At 38.8% G+C, this 12348-nt stretch overlaps 2 protein-coding genes across 4 annotated transcripts in view; both read right to left on the bottom strand.

Annotated features, from left to right (window-relative positions):
* The window catches only part of LOC125314150 (tRNA(His) guanylyltransferase 2-like), a 206931-nt gene extending 195337 nt beyond the window's left edge, over positions 1-11594 (bottom strand). Inside the window, exons 1-14 of one of the 3 annotated variants that reach the window (XM_048275636.1) lie at positions 11479-11594; positions 10933-11091; positions 10596-10727; positions 10445-10489; positions 9718-9887; positions 9416-9501; positions 8965-9072; positions 7684-7940; positions 6934-7065; positions 6808-6852; positions 5768-5937; positions 5570-5655; positions 4093-4200; positions 3663-3788 (exon numbers count right to left, since the gene is read on the bottom strand). In XM_048275636.1, the coding sequence (XP_048131593.1) occupies positions 3666-3788; positions 4093-4200; positions 5570-5655; positions 5768-5937; positions 6808-6852; positions 6934-7065; positions 7684-7940; positions 8965-9072; positions 9416-9501; positions 9718-9887; positions 10445-10489; positions 10596-10727; positions 10933-11036 (1566 nt within the window). In that variant the 5' untranslated portion in view covers positions 11037-11091; positions 11479-11594 and the 3' untranslated portion in view covers positions 3663-3665. Of the gene's footprint in view, positions 1-3390; positions 3789-4092; positions 4201-5569; positions 5656-5767; positions 5938-6807; positions 6898-6933; positions 7066-7683; positions 7941-8964; positions 9073-9415; positions 9502-9717; positions 9888-10414; positions 10490-10595; positions 10728-10932; positions 11092-11478 lie in introns of those variants that run through there. The other 2 variants (XM_048275632.1, XM_048275639.1) reach the window with 2 other exon arrangements.
* LOC115727826 (hevamine-A-like) lies at positions 76-1095 on the bottom strand. The gene has a single exon (XM_030658118.2). It carries the CDS (start codon positions 985-987, stop codon positions 76-78), a length of 912 nt encoding a protein of 303 aa, XP_030513978.2. The 5' UTR covers positions 988-1095.
* Positions 11595-12348: the final 754 nt, after the last annotated feature.

Raw genomic sequence — 12348 nt, forward strand, 5'->3', positions numbered from 1 at the left:
ATATATAATGACTTGGAGACATATCAAATGTTATATAAAACTTATTAAGGTGGCTTATACTAGAAACCCTGAAACTTAGACATCGCTTTTAATGGAATTACTGTATCCGCTTTGATCATCATAGTACTTTGACCAGAGCATGACACCTCCATATTTTGCGGAACCTTTGATGGCTGGTAGTACTTTTGATGTGAGGTCTGTTACTGGTATGAAACTGCTTCCGGCTGCATCGGGCGAAGCAGGTAAACCTAGGAAGATCTTAGTGGCACGGATACTCGATGTCCATTGCTTCCATGCATCTTCCAGATTGCCGATATCTCCCGAGGAGTATTGACATGGAGGGTTGTTGTAGAATTGGACCCAGACATAATCGAATAGACCGGTTTTGAGGGCCCCGCCGACAGATGCATCGGGGAAAGGGCATTGAGGAGCTGCAGTCAAGTAAACCTTCTTCCCACGCTTGCTGTAACTTGAAAGATACCTGGCAAGGTCATCCCAGTACAGGCCAGTCCCGCCTTCAATGTCGAAGTCGATGCCATCTAAGACTGCATTGCCCAATGGCCGAGAAGACGAACTTCCCCACAAGAAATTGTTCCAGAGGTAGGTTGCCACTTGTTGTGCATCAGCAGAGGATGCGAGAGAGTAGCTACCAGCCCCGCCTCCAATCGAGAGCATCACTTTGATTCCCTTAGCCTGGCATGATTTGATGTCGGCGCTCAATGCGGTACAAGGGTGACTGTACGGATCATGACTGTACGGATCACAGTGGCCAGCAAGGTTTATCATCGGGTTCCGACCGGCGCCAAAAGTTGCCAAGAAGGCTACATTCACGAACTCATACTTTCCTGTGGCACACGTCTCCGCCAATGTTCCTTCGTTCCCGTTCTGACCCCAATAGATAGAGATCCCTCCAGCATCCAACTCTACCGCTAGAGCAAGCACTACCACCAATATGAGCGGAAATACTACCACCGCGCGATATTCCATTCTTGATTAATTAGCTCAATTGCTCCTCGTCTCACTAGTGAGAAATCAATTTGAGATTTGTAATCTTAATTTTCATGCTGAAATCAGTTGAAGAATCATGGTTCTTATAGTGGAAGTGTAACTCCAATGTGAAAGGAGTAGTTTGGCTTTTGGTGTTGGACATTCAGAGCGTGCCTTGCTGGTCACTCGGGCCTCCATCTCTATCATCCTTCCTAATTGAATATGGACGATGATGACAAGAAAAGGGCTTGTCTTGGAAGGCAAACCATCCAACATGATCTTGTCTGAGTGTTTTAATGTCTCTTAAGCTGCATTTGGTCATCCGTATAAAACTCGGGATATGATATGTTTTATCCTATTCCGTGTTTGGTAGGTGTCCCGGATAGTATAATGTCGGATATAAGGGGGATATAACCCGGATAAAAAAATCCTAGGGGAGGGGGTAGGATAAGGTCGGATATGATTTCTCTTATCCGTCATATAAAAGCTAACTTTCTTGTCTCATTTGTTTCTATTTTCATTTTTTTTTTTTGCGCAAAGAGGTTTGAAAATCTAATAAAATGAGTATATTTTCATGTTTTTTTTTTGTATGAGAACATTATTTTTATAGTAATAAGATTGGAATATTTCATGAGCATCACGTATGGCATATATGTCCTTTATATTGATATACAGTCTCTACCAAATGCAAGATAGGATAGGATATAAGAATATTCGACTTTAAATCCGTAATTTACCAAATGATGGATAGGATATGGCCAAATCCCTCGATTTCTTATTCTATCCTATCCAATCCCGTCCCGACCAGAAATCCCGACGACCAAACGCAGCTTTAGCGTTTGTCTATGGCTTTGGGGTCCGGAAGAATAGGAAAGTAGCGTGCGATCTCCGGTGTTTCTTGTCCTATGGTGAGCGACAGTGTGGTTATATTGTACTGCGTCTGTCGTTTTCTTTTGTGCGTGCCTTGATGGTCATTTAAAAAGATTTAAAAGTCCGTTGGGCTACAATCCATTCACCCGTATTACAAGTGAATTTGGATACCTGATGATGACCATATTGGACACAAGGTGTATTTACAAAGCAAATCCAAATTAATAGCAGCAAGGTGTAAAACCGGAATCGGTGCTCGGCTTAGTGTTTGTGGAGATTCCTGGAGAGGTTTGTGAGCACCGAAAACACGAGTTTGCGGCTGTTTTTTTTCCATGTATAGTGCTTTGACTGATTGTTAAGATCATTGCATGGCGTTCGAGTGAAGAAGGTAACAAAGGAGAATTGAAAAGAAAACATGGAAAAGCATAGAAAAGACTATATCTCCAGTCGAATGAAGATAAGTAAATGTTTAAGTTTATAAGAAGCGCGTTAAACTAATGTAATTGCCGAGTCAAGCAACATGAGCTCGTAATCCAGTGAGACATTAAGGCGATGATATGTCGATAATGAGTTAGATTAATAAATGGACCAAGGCCCTGAATTATCGATAATGGTTTTACGTGCCCCGTCTCGGTAATTGAGACCCCAAAATGCAATGTAATTCAGCATGTGATAGTCTCAATATAGACTTGGGACATAACCCATCCAAGCACCTGTTGGTCTTAGCCTACACCATTAACTTCTGCCGCAATATTTTCAGTCCAATTATTATACGTACTCATTACTCATCATGTCAGCTTTTTATTGGAATCGATCAAGTAAATCTTGATAAATGTCAAATAAAAATTGGTTACTGAAAATTAAGTGATAATTCCACAGGAGAAAAATTGGTAAAACACTTGCATGAATGTTGATAATTTCGTATGAGAGTTTTGTTACGTTCACCGGTTCACGTCAAAAAAAATTGGTACTTCTTTTACTAACTTTTGGTATTTGAAAAACAATCAAATGAACATTTCAATTTAACGTAAGAATATTTAACCTACTAGCAAGTCACAAGAGAAACTTACTGAAATTTTTGACCTTTTTTTTTCCCAAACTAAATGATAGAATTGTCCTTGCAGTATACTGCATATCATCCATGAAAAATACACTTTGCTCCTTCAGTTTTGCACCTTCAAGTTCACACGATGTCGTTTGACCCTCTATCCTTTTACAGCCCAATTAGCTTTCTCCAAAATGTAGCTACACATTAGCATATGATTAGTAAAGAGAAGGAGAGTGGAGATAGCCATCGTCATCAAGCAACTTTCTAGACACCCACAGCCCAATTCATTCCAACAAAGTTGTACTGATGGGGAAGATTTGGTCAATTTAACATGGGTTATTAAAAGTGCAGGGACAAAGTGATAAAATAAATTTCAGGAACCAATACTTGGAATTTCTTTTATAGCTCAGTCTGTCATTAACCAGAATAAAGTGGCAAGACATCTTGCAGTTGTGAACCACCTTGTACCTTTAGGTTCAGCCAAGAACATGAAAGAACTTTTCTTAATATAAACTCGCTCACAAATCACAATCGTTGATTGTAAATGAAAGAATACTGGTCCATTGTCAACCCCCTTCAGAAAGTGCCTAATATGCCTAAATGCAGCAAATACCAATTGAAAAAGTTACACCAGACCACCCCCACCCCCAAAAAAAAAAAAAAAAAAACGAAAGAAATTGCCGGTGAAGTTCAAAGAACTATGTCAGAAAGAAAAAAAACGAGCTTCTCGAACTCCGCTGGACTTCGATATGAAAAAACATTAACACAATATGCTTGGATGCTCTTTCCAGAAGCTATCTTCAATGATATTGGAGTGACTCAAAATTATTTCCTGTTTGACTTCTTCAAATGTGCCATTCTCGGGCATCACAGAGTCCTCTCCCTGCACATCAGCCAATGTATAATCTTTGGGCAACGGTTCTCAATGAAAATACAAAGTTTATATGCAGTTAGAAAGTCGACTTCGTCCAAGTACAGGTCTCATTCAACACTTGACATAGGTTGTGAAAGAGTTCAAATCTTTTCAATAAAAAAAAAAAATTACAGTGATGGACAATGTCAAGAGAGGCATGCTTCAAATATATAAGATCAAGCTAGCTCTTACAGCCAGCATTTGTCACCAATTCTTGTCTCATCGGTTTTGCAGAGATAAAATTATATGTGATAAACATACAAGAACAACCAACCTTTATACGAAATATGGAGGAACCCCGGAGGAACATTATGGGTAGTGTGTTGTAGTCAATGTTGAACTGTCTGATTAGAAGTTCATTCTTCTCTCTTGTCTGTGTGCCCTGAAAGGAAAAATCACGTTATACAAAATTGATAAAATATAAGGAAAATCCTCTCACAACTAAATGAATTTATCACCATCATAGTAGCTGAAAAAAACAGTCGAGCTTGAAAATACTTCTGCTTATACTTTCTTTCAGGAGAGGGAGCCTGGGTAGAGTAATTATTACATGCTTCTGGAGCAACGATGCATTTCAACCACTGGATCTACGGAAAGACATTCAAAGCATAATAGTCTCATACGTCCAACAGCAGAGATGTACTACAACTCTATGAGCAATGCTCCTGAAGCACCCAATAAAAATTTCTTCGGCAGAAGAGAGAAATAGAGACTGGAAAATGGACCCAGACTCTTAATAGAGTGTTGGGAGGCAAGTAGACAGGAAAACTGGATTCACATCAAATAAACTCCAAGAAGCTGAATCAAGAACGATTCCATTATTCTTGTTTATCATGGGTCAGCTTCTTGTACTAGATGACTTGCAGTGGATGTACAGGAAGTGTGGGGAGAGGCCAATGTACTAGTGTCTTGGAGAGCAAACTTTTCAAGCCCACTATTCCTCTTTCCTTTGGCTTGTCAAGTACCAAAAGAAGAGACGAACTTACAAGATGTTCAGGTAGTTGATAAAGATGCAACCCCATAGTTGGAATTTTTGTTACTTTGCAAAACACTAATACTTCTCTAGCTCAAAAAAATCCAGATCAAAGACGCTGAAACAGCACAAATAGAATGATAAAAAATTTGCATACAGTCATTCTAACAAACATTAGCATGCATATGCACATGTGGTTGTAAGAAAGAGCAAGGACTGGAGAGCATGTATGCTGGTACATGGGCCATGTGAGCGAGAGAAAGGGAGATTATGGGGAAAATGAAAATAAAACATCTACAGGTAGAAGAGCACTCAACTATAATGCAATTTCATAAAAATAATACATTTTCCTGTATATACATTTTCTTTTGTGATAACGACCACCAGTTCTCTTAATTAGCAGTACAGGTTCGTGAATTTACATTAATAAAAAAAAAAAAAAGATGCAAACATTAGATTGCATATACACGGCAAACCAAGCTCTTTGCACCAAAAGTACACGATATGCACCAAATTGAAGATAAACTAGTCATGCAAAAAAAAAAGAAGAGCACCACTAAGATGGCATAGACCAGTGATATTAATATTTAATACACATAAACAGACAGATTTCTGTTGCCCATGGGCCAGAGATATTAAGATACAGTACATGAAAGGGTAGCGAAAGAGAATGAGAACATGCTCTAGGACTGCTAAAGTCTATCAATGCTGAGGCCTCGATGCTCAGATAAGAGGTGGTCCAAAGCATCAATTATGTCTCTTGAAAAGAATTTGGCACCTTTAGATAACTCTGAGCTTCACTTTTACTTTTTCCTGACTTGACAAGCATCCAAAAACAGGTGTTGTACTGATTGTTGATGTGACCTACAAATTTGCAAAACACATTCACCATCTTCTCTAGTTAAGTAAATAGGATCGACTTAATGTATTTGACTGTACAAAATTCAAAACCCTCTCTTCTTAGCCCAATACTCACAATCAACTTGTCTCCACGCCAGATAATCTTGAAGTATTTCAGTGGAAGGATAGCATACAGCACGTCCATCAAAAGAGGGAGGATACTTCAGCTCCTTAAATGGGAAAAAGTCTTTCCATTTCATCACATACGCTGAAGAGAAAAATGACACAATGACAGAAACTATTTGGCTGCAAACAAATGGAAGTGTATGAGGCAACATTTGGTTGAATTACACAGCACAAAGCCAATATTTTGTGAGCAAAGTCCATCAATTAACATTATCATGTCAAAATCTGCCACATTCTCAAAGTTATAACTTCTTGCCACCTATTATGGCAGTTATCAATCCATTTGATGCTCAACAACATAGCATGAAAGTCCTTACCAAAAAAAACAACATAGCATGAAAGTGGCTACTTTAGGGTGTCTACCCTTGCTTTTGAACTCACGACACCCTTGCACCCCTAGTGACATTGTCTAGTGTCACCATGAGTGCAAGTTTCCTTTATTGGTGTCGGGTTTCACCTTTGTAAAGCTGCGTTTGGTTAAAGGTAATACAAGTCTTACATTTACCAAAAAAAACAACATAGCATGAAAGGGTTTAAAACTCACATTATAAAGGGAAAAAACAGGTAAGAACTTTTGATGAGCCACATAGTACAGTCCCCTTGAAAGGAGATGCTGTTCTCAGTTATTTGCCAATATCTTTAAATAGTTTTTTGCGGCTTTAGCATTGGGCATCTTTCTTCAACTAACCATTAGAATCATCAGTTCTCTGAAATGATTTGCAAAGAGAAAGGAGGAATTCTGAGAATAGTCGACCTCTCAAGAAAATCCACCAGTAAATCATACTGTCTATTACTTGAAAGATCTCCAACATTAATTTTTACTTCTGTGATCTAGGCACGTTTAGCTGAATGTAATTTGTACTTTGCAGTATAGATGAGAAATATGTCTTCCAGATGTTATTTCAGGTCTCATATTTTCCTCTAGTATTCAAATTTCCAACAAACAGTAGCAGAATCAACAAAGAATGAGGGAAAGTTTTGAAGAGGTACCTGGCCTGTCGCTGGTAAAATTTAGAATCCTTACTCAAAACAAAGCTGGAGTATGTAACCCAAAGTGTCAGTTCAAAACCAAACAACGCACTAAAAAATGAAGTAGAATATGAAAAAGTAAGATACCTATACTCATCACTGACACCATAAGAGAAGACAATATCTTTAAACTCTTCCAGAACTGCCACTGCACATGAATTCATAAGGTTCAAAGCTTGCCGATCATTTGGCTTCTCAAACTCATGAACTTCTGAAAATCTACCAAAACCAAACCGAGAAAATTTCAATTAAAAGCATAATCATAAGATGCCTCAATTGTAACTTTGCACTTTTGCACCATTCTCGTTAATGAGAATATCTTGAAGCCATAATTTTAAAGATGAGCTAAGCATCCAGAGACAAAGTAATTGACAAAGACAATCTATCCTAAAAGCCAATTCTATCAGAATAAAAGTCCTATCCTTTTTATGTCGCCTCTTCCAATCTGGATGTCCCCATTGTGTACCTACCAAATGCCAAGATCTTCTCTTACCCAAAATTCAATTAAGATCCTCTAGTTTGTAAGAATCAGTGGACATGGTGAGAAGTTCTAAATCTAGAATGTTGAACAGATATCCTTTGCTGCATGCTTGCTTCAAAGAGGACACAAAACCAAATAAAAGGACAGGAAGTGCCAATCCCTCAAAAAATGAGCATTAGAATAACAACCTTTATTTAAGCAATAAACATGTCCTTAAGTGTACTAATGATTGCAAAATTCTCCCATGATCATTTGACAGTCCTATTCAGGGGATCCTGGATGAGCTAAACATAGAATGGAATAATCTAATCTTGACGTGAAAGGTCAAGGAGGTACTAGCTGCAACTACAATTTACCTGTGGAAGTGGCAACCATCAATTCTGATCACAATCCAAGTAGATGGCATCAACTTGTTTTCAAACAGAAAGGATCTGACATATTCTGCTTTTATCTTCTTTATCTCATTGTCAAAGGGACCTAGTTCCATCAAGAGATATTGCTGTCCATTCCAAAAGTTTCGCCCAGCTATATGTTCATTGTGGATCATCCTAGGCTTTCGCCGCATTCTTTTGATGGGAATTCCATGCTCATCGTGCTTCACTACATCTTCTGCCTGAGCAATTTACATAGAGAATAGCAATGTGACAATTGCTTCCCTTTTGCGAAGTTCGATTGAAAAGTTAGAAGTATTGTAAACCAAAGAGCCAAAATCTAGAAAGGAGAACACTTTGAATCCTATCAAATAGCGATTCACAACACTATAGACAGATTAAGGGGTATTTCAAGCGAACATAATCTAACAAAAGTATAACAGGTCAGGTAAATCCAAAAATCCTAATATTAATTCATCCACATACAATGACATAGCCTCCGGTGTGGTACCGAAAATGATACAGAAGATGCACATACATACAAAGTTATTAAACCCTGAGCGGACTGGCCGATTGAACCAGGAATAGGACCATGGTTGGGTCCACTTTTCATCTAATAGTTAAAATGGTTAAGAACTGGTCATGTTCGACATTGACCCAGTTTAAAAGTCAAGCCCGGGTGAATCAGTCAGCAATTTGGCTGGATCTTGGACCAGGTCCTTGGCTTTCAAAAACATTGAGCAGAAGGCAGCAAGGGGAATTAAACCCCTGACCACAAGAATGCACATCTACTGCCAAAGCTGACTGAGTTGTCATTAACCCGGTGATTCAACCGGTTGACCCTTGAACTGGAAGAGACACCAGTTCTAAACCAGTCTGGGTTTAAAAACATTGCATACATATGATCTCCCATAATGTGATTTTGTATATGCATATATCTTAAACAGACTCAATTACACTGAATTTTTTTGCCCATGTGCACAGCAGGAGGATGCAGTATCTCTTTGCAATATCAAAATTTAATGTTTCTAAGGGGAAAAATTTTTGCTCACGAGGAGGATGCAGTATCTCTCTGCAATATCCAAAATTAATGTTTCTTAAGGGGAAAATTTTTTTCTCACGTGCTGGATCTTGACGATCACACAAGGTGCATAATCTTTGGACTTTCAAAAATTTTCCACATGGCAAGTCTAAAACTTCTTACAAGATCACTCAGACAGAATGAGATGTCCTAATCTAAGAAGATACAACCGAGAGGAAACGAACCTGCGTCATAAAGATACATGACCCTTGACGAAATATTTCAGGAAGCATTCTGTAGTTGATCCCGAACTGCTGAAAAAGAAGCTCATTTTTCTCTTGCTTTTGGGTACCCTAAAAATATGGCAGCTGAATTTAGCAAAATGAAAAGAGGAACCATTCTTGATATAGTTACACAAAGAACATAGAGATTGCCACAGTAAGACTGAGCTATGTGAGTTATATAAGCTTAGAATTTTCACAAGTTTCAAATCAAGAACTAAAGGAAAAATAATTAGATTAAGATAACATGGTATCCAACAGATCAAGAGATAAAAGCCTGACAGTTCTCCATTCAACATCCTTGTAAATGTATAAGAATAGCGATCCCACTCGAAATAACAATCCAAACGACAAACCAGCTCTATTCTAAAAGAGATAACCTATCAATACATAGAGAAACACAAAGAACAAAAACCTCCAAAACTTCCAGTGCTTCCTTGGCTGATTTTCCACTCTTAAGTAGCATCCAGAGACAAGTATTGTAAAGGTTACGTATATGGCCTGCAGAAAGACGAAACCAGGCAATGACTTGTCTGTTCCACTAACTCACTAGTTTCTCTTCCGTTATATTGCAACTGCTCAGATTTTTCATATACAGAATCTATTAAAATTGCGTCAGAGATTTTACAAAAGGTAGTACAACATAAAACCAAAATCTTTTAAAAATTTTGGTTATTAGATTTTCCTTATAGAATAACATAGGGCCCATATACTTACATTCACTTTGTCTCCATGCAAGATATGCTTGAAGAACCTCTAATGAGGCACAACAAACAACACGTGCAAGAAAGGAAAGCGGACACTTCATTTCCTTAAGGGGAAAGAACTCTTTCCATTTTGTGGTATAAACAGAAGAGAAGAAAGACACAATCAGCGACATCATTTTGCTGCAAACAAAATATGAGCAAGTTAGCTACATACACAACATTCAGGAAAAAGAAGCAATTGAAACCTCAATATCTGTGAAAACAACACTTTATCCCCAAACATGTGTGATGAAGTCTTAAATTCTAATAATATATTCTTCAGTCCATTCAATATGCCAGGTTACTGAAATGTTTGCTTAAATTGCTCAGTCACCACAGAAATGAATTTGAGTTTGGCACTATCCCAGTATTCCAACAATTGCATCTAGTGATGACCAGAAAGAACTTCCATACAAAGAAGAATTGAGTTTTCCTCTTTAATCACTCAACTATTCTATTCCAAATCACCTCATCCTTTAAGGTCCGCTAAGCTAATACTCTTTTCTAAATTGTCCTTGTTCTATAATGCAGCTCCACATGGAAGCCATCACTTTTGCATCAACAGAACCAGCTCGATCAATCAAACATCTATCACTGTACTCAAAGAAGTAAGAAGAGAATACTAGTTCCTTCCAGTTACTTTTTTTGTGTCCTTAACCCCCATGTACTTGAAATTGACATGGAGTCTCAGAAAGTACCTGGCTCGCCTTTGATAGAACTTTGTCTTCCTCTTGAAAACAAAACTACAAGCCATATGAAAAAAAAATACATCTAGTTTTACAACAATAATAACAATAATACAGACATATGGCCAAAACATGAAAGATAGAAGGGAACACGTTATAGTACCTGTATTCATCATTAAATCCATAAGAAAAAACTATATCAGGATATTCCTCCAACACAGCAGCAGCACATGAGTTCATCAGAGCCAGTGCTTTCTCATCGTTAGGTTTTTCAAGATCATGGATGTCAGAAAACCTAATGTTGAAAAAATAAAAAAGCATGAGTCGCTAAGCAGGATTAAGCAAAACAATCACCAAAGTCCTTCATTTTGAAGAGTCAGTGAGTGCTAGGGTCGGCTTCTGGCTTTTGAGGCTTTAGTTTTTACTTCTAATGTTAAAAGTGTGACCCTTTTCACATTAAACACCCAATATAAATTTGAATTATTTTGGTCCATACATACCTCTCGAAATTGCATCCCTCAATTCGCACAATGATCAAATTCGGCTGCATCACCTCATCCTCCACTTCAAACGACTTCACGTACTCGTATTTGCTTTTCGCCATTCTCGCAAGCAAGGGATTTCTTCTCGACTACTCACGCAGAACAATGAGCAAGCACCTGGTGGGCATTAATAAGACAAGGCAATTCACCACTGGCCTTACCCGAGAAGAACAACGCAAGATCAAAACTTGACCCACATAAGCAACCCACATTGCCCTCATCAATTCTCGACCGAATCGTCCATGCGCGATGCCTTATGAATTATGATGTTTTCCACAATAACAAAGCCGAAAACAATCGCTCACACCATACACGCTGAGACATCAGAGATTGTAATTCTACCACTTAAGTTGAGCACAAAACATCCACACAACCTTAGAGCGAAGCAGGAGCGACCCACAAACCCAACAACAACAACGAACAAAGTTACAGAAGAAAGGACAAAAGAGAACATCGATGTGCCGAACTTTGACTCGAGAGTTCGATTAAGAAATTGAGAGATACCTGGTAAACTGTCGAACCGCAACACGCAAAGCCAGCAAATTCCATTCACATGCGATTACACAATTTCGAGGACTTCATGCTGGAAGTCGGAGAGCGAGAGCGAGAGCGAGAGCGAGAGCGAGAGACAGACGGAGAGCGCAATGAAACGTAAGACGCCATGGAATTGCAGCACGAAAACGGAGAAGTGCTTAATCACAAGGTCAACTTCGTCGGAGACAGAAATTGTCTCCTCCAATTTTGATAAGTTTACGATAATTACGAGCTAATATGTCGTGTCATTTATTATTTGGATATCATTTTGCTTTCAAAAGCCATATTTTTTTTTTTGGAAAAATTTTAAAAAAGAGCTCGAAGTCATCTCATTTTCTTAAATAAGGATCTTAAGTTAACTCTATTTCAAATAAGGGACGTGAAGACTTTCATTTTCTCAAATAACGATCTAAAATGAATATTATTTGAATAAGGGCCTAAAGTGACCATAAAATCTCAAGAAAGGGTTTGATTTCAAAGGCATTTTTGCCTTTTTACTTATTTGATTTTTTTATTAGACTTTTCTTTTATCTATTTTCTCAAAAATTAACAAAAAAAATTAAAAAAGAAAAAGACAACATACACAAGCGAGAGGTGGCTGCCGCCCCATCGTGAGAGGGGGGGTAGCGAAGGCCGGCGGGGTCGCCGGCCCTCCAAAGGCAAGGGCCTACTGGGAGAGGGTCACCAACCCTCCCTAGTCAAGGCGAGGGCCAGCAACCCTCGCCAGGAGAGGGCCCGCCCCTCTCCCCATTTTCGCAAGGGCCTCTAGCCCTTGCTTCCGGTTGGCGGGGTCGTCGGCCCTCACCTAGGCCCCGACGACCCCGCCGGCGACTAGCCCTC

The sequence above is a fragment of the Rhodamnia argentea genome, chromosome 1 (assembly GCF_020921035.1).
Source record: "Rhodamnia argentea isolate NSW1041297 chromosome 1, ASM2092103v1, whole genome shotgun sequence".
NCBI classification, from domain to species: Eukaryota; Viridiplantae; Streptophyta; class Magnoliopsida; order Myrtales; family Myrtaceae; genus Rhodamnia; species Rhodamnia argentea.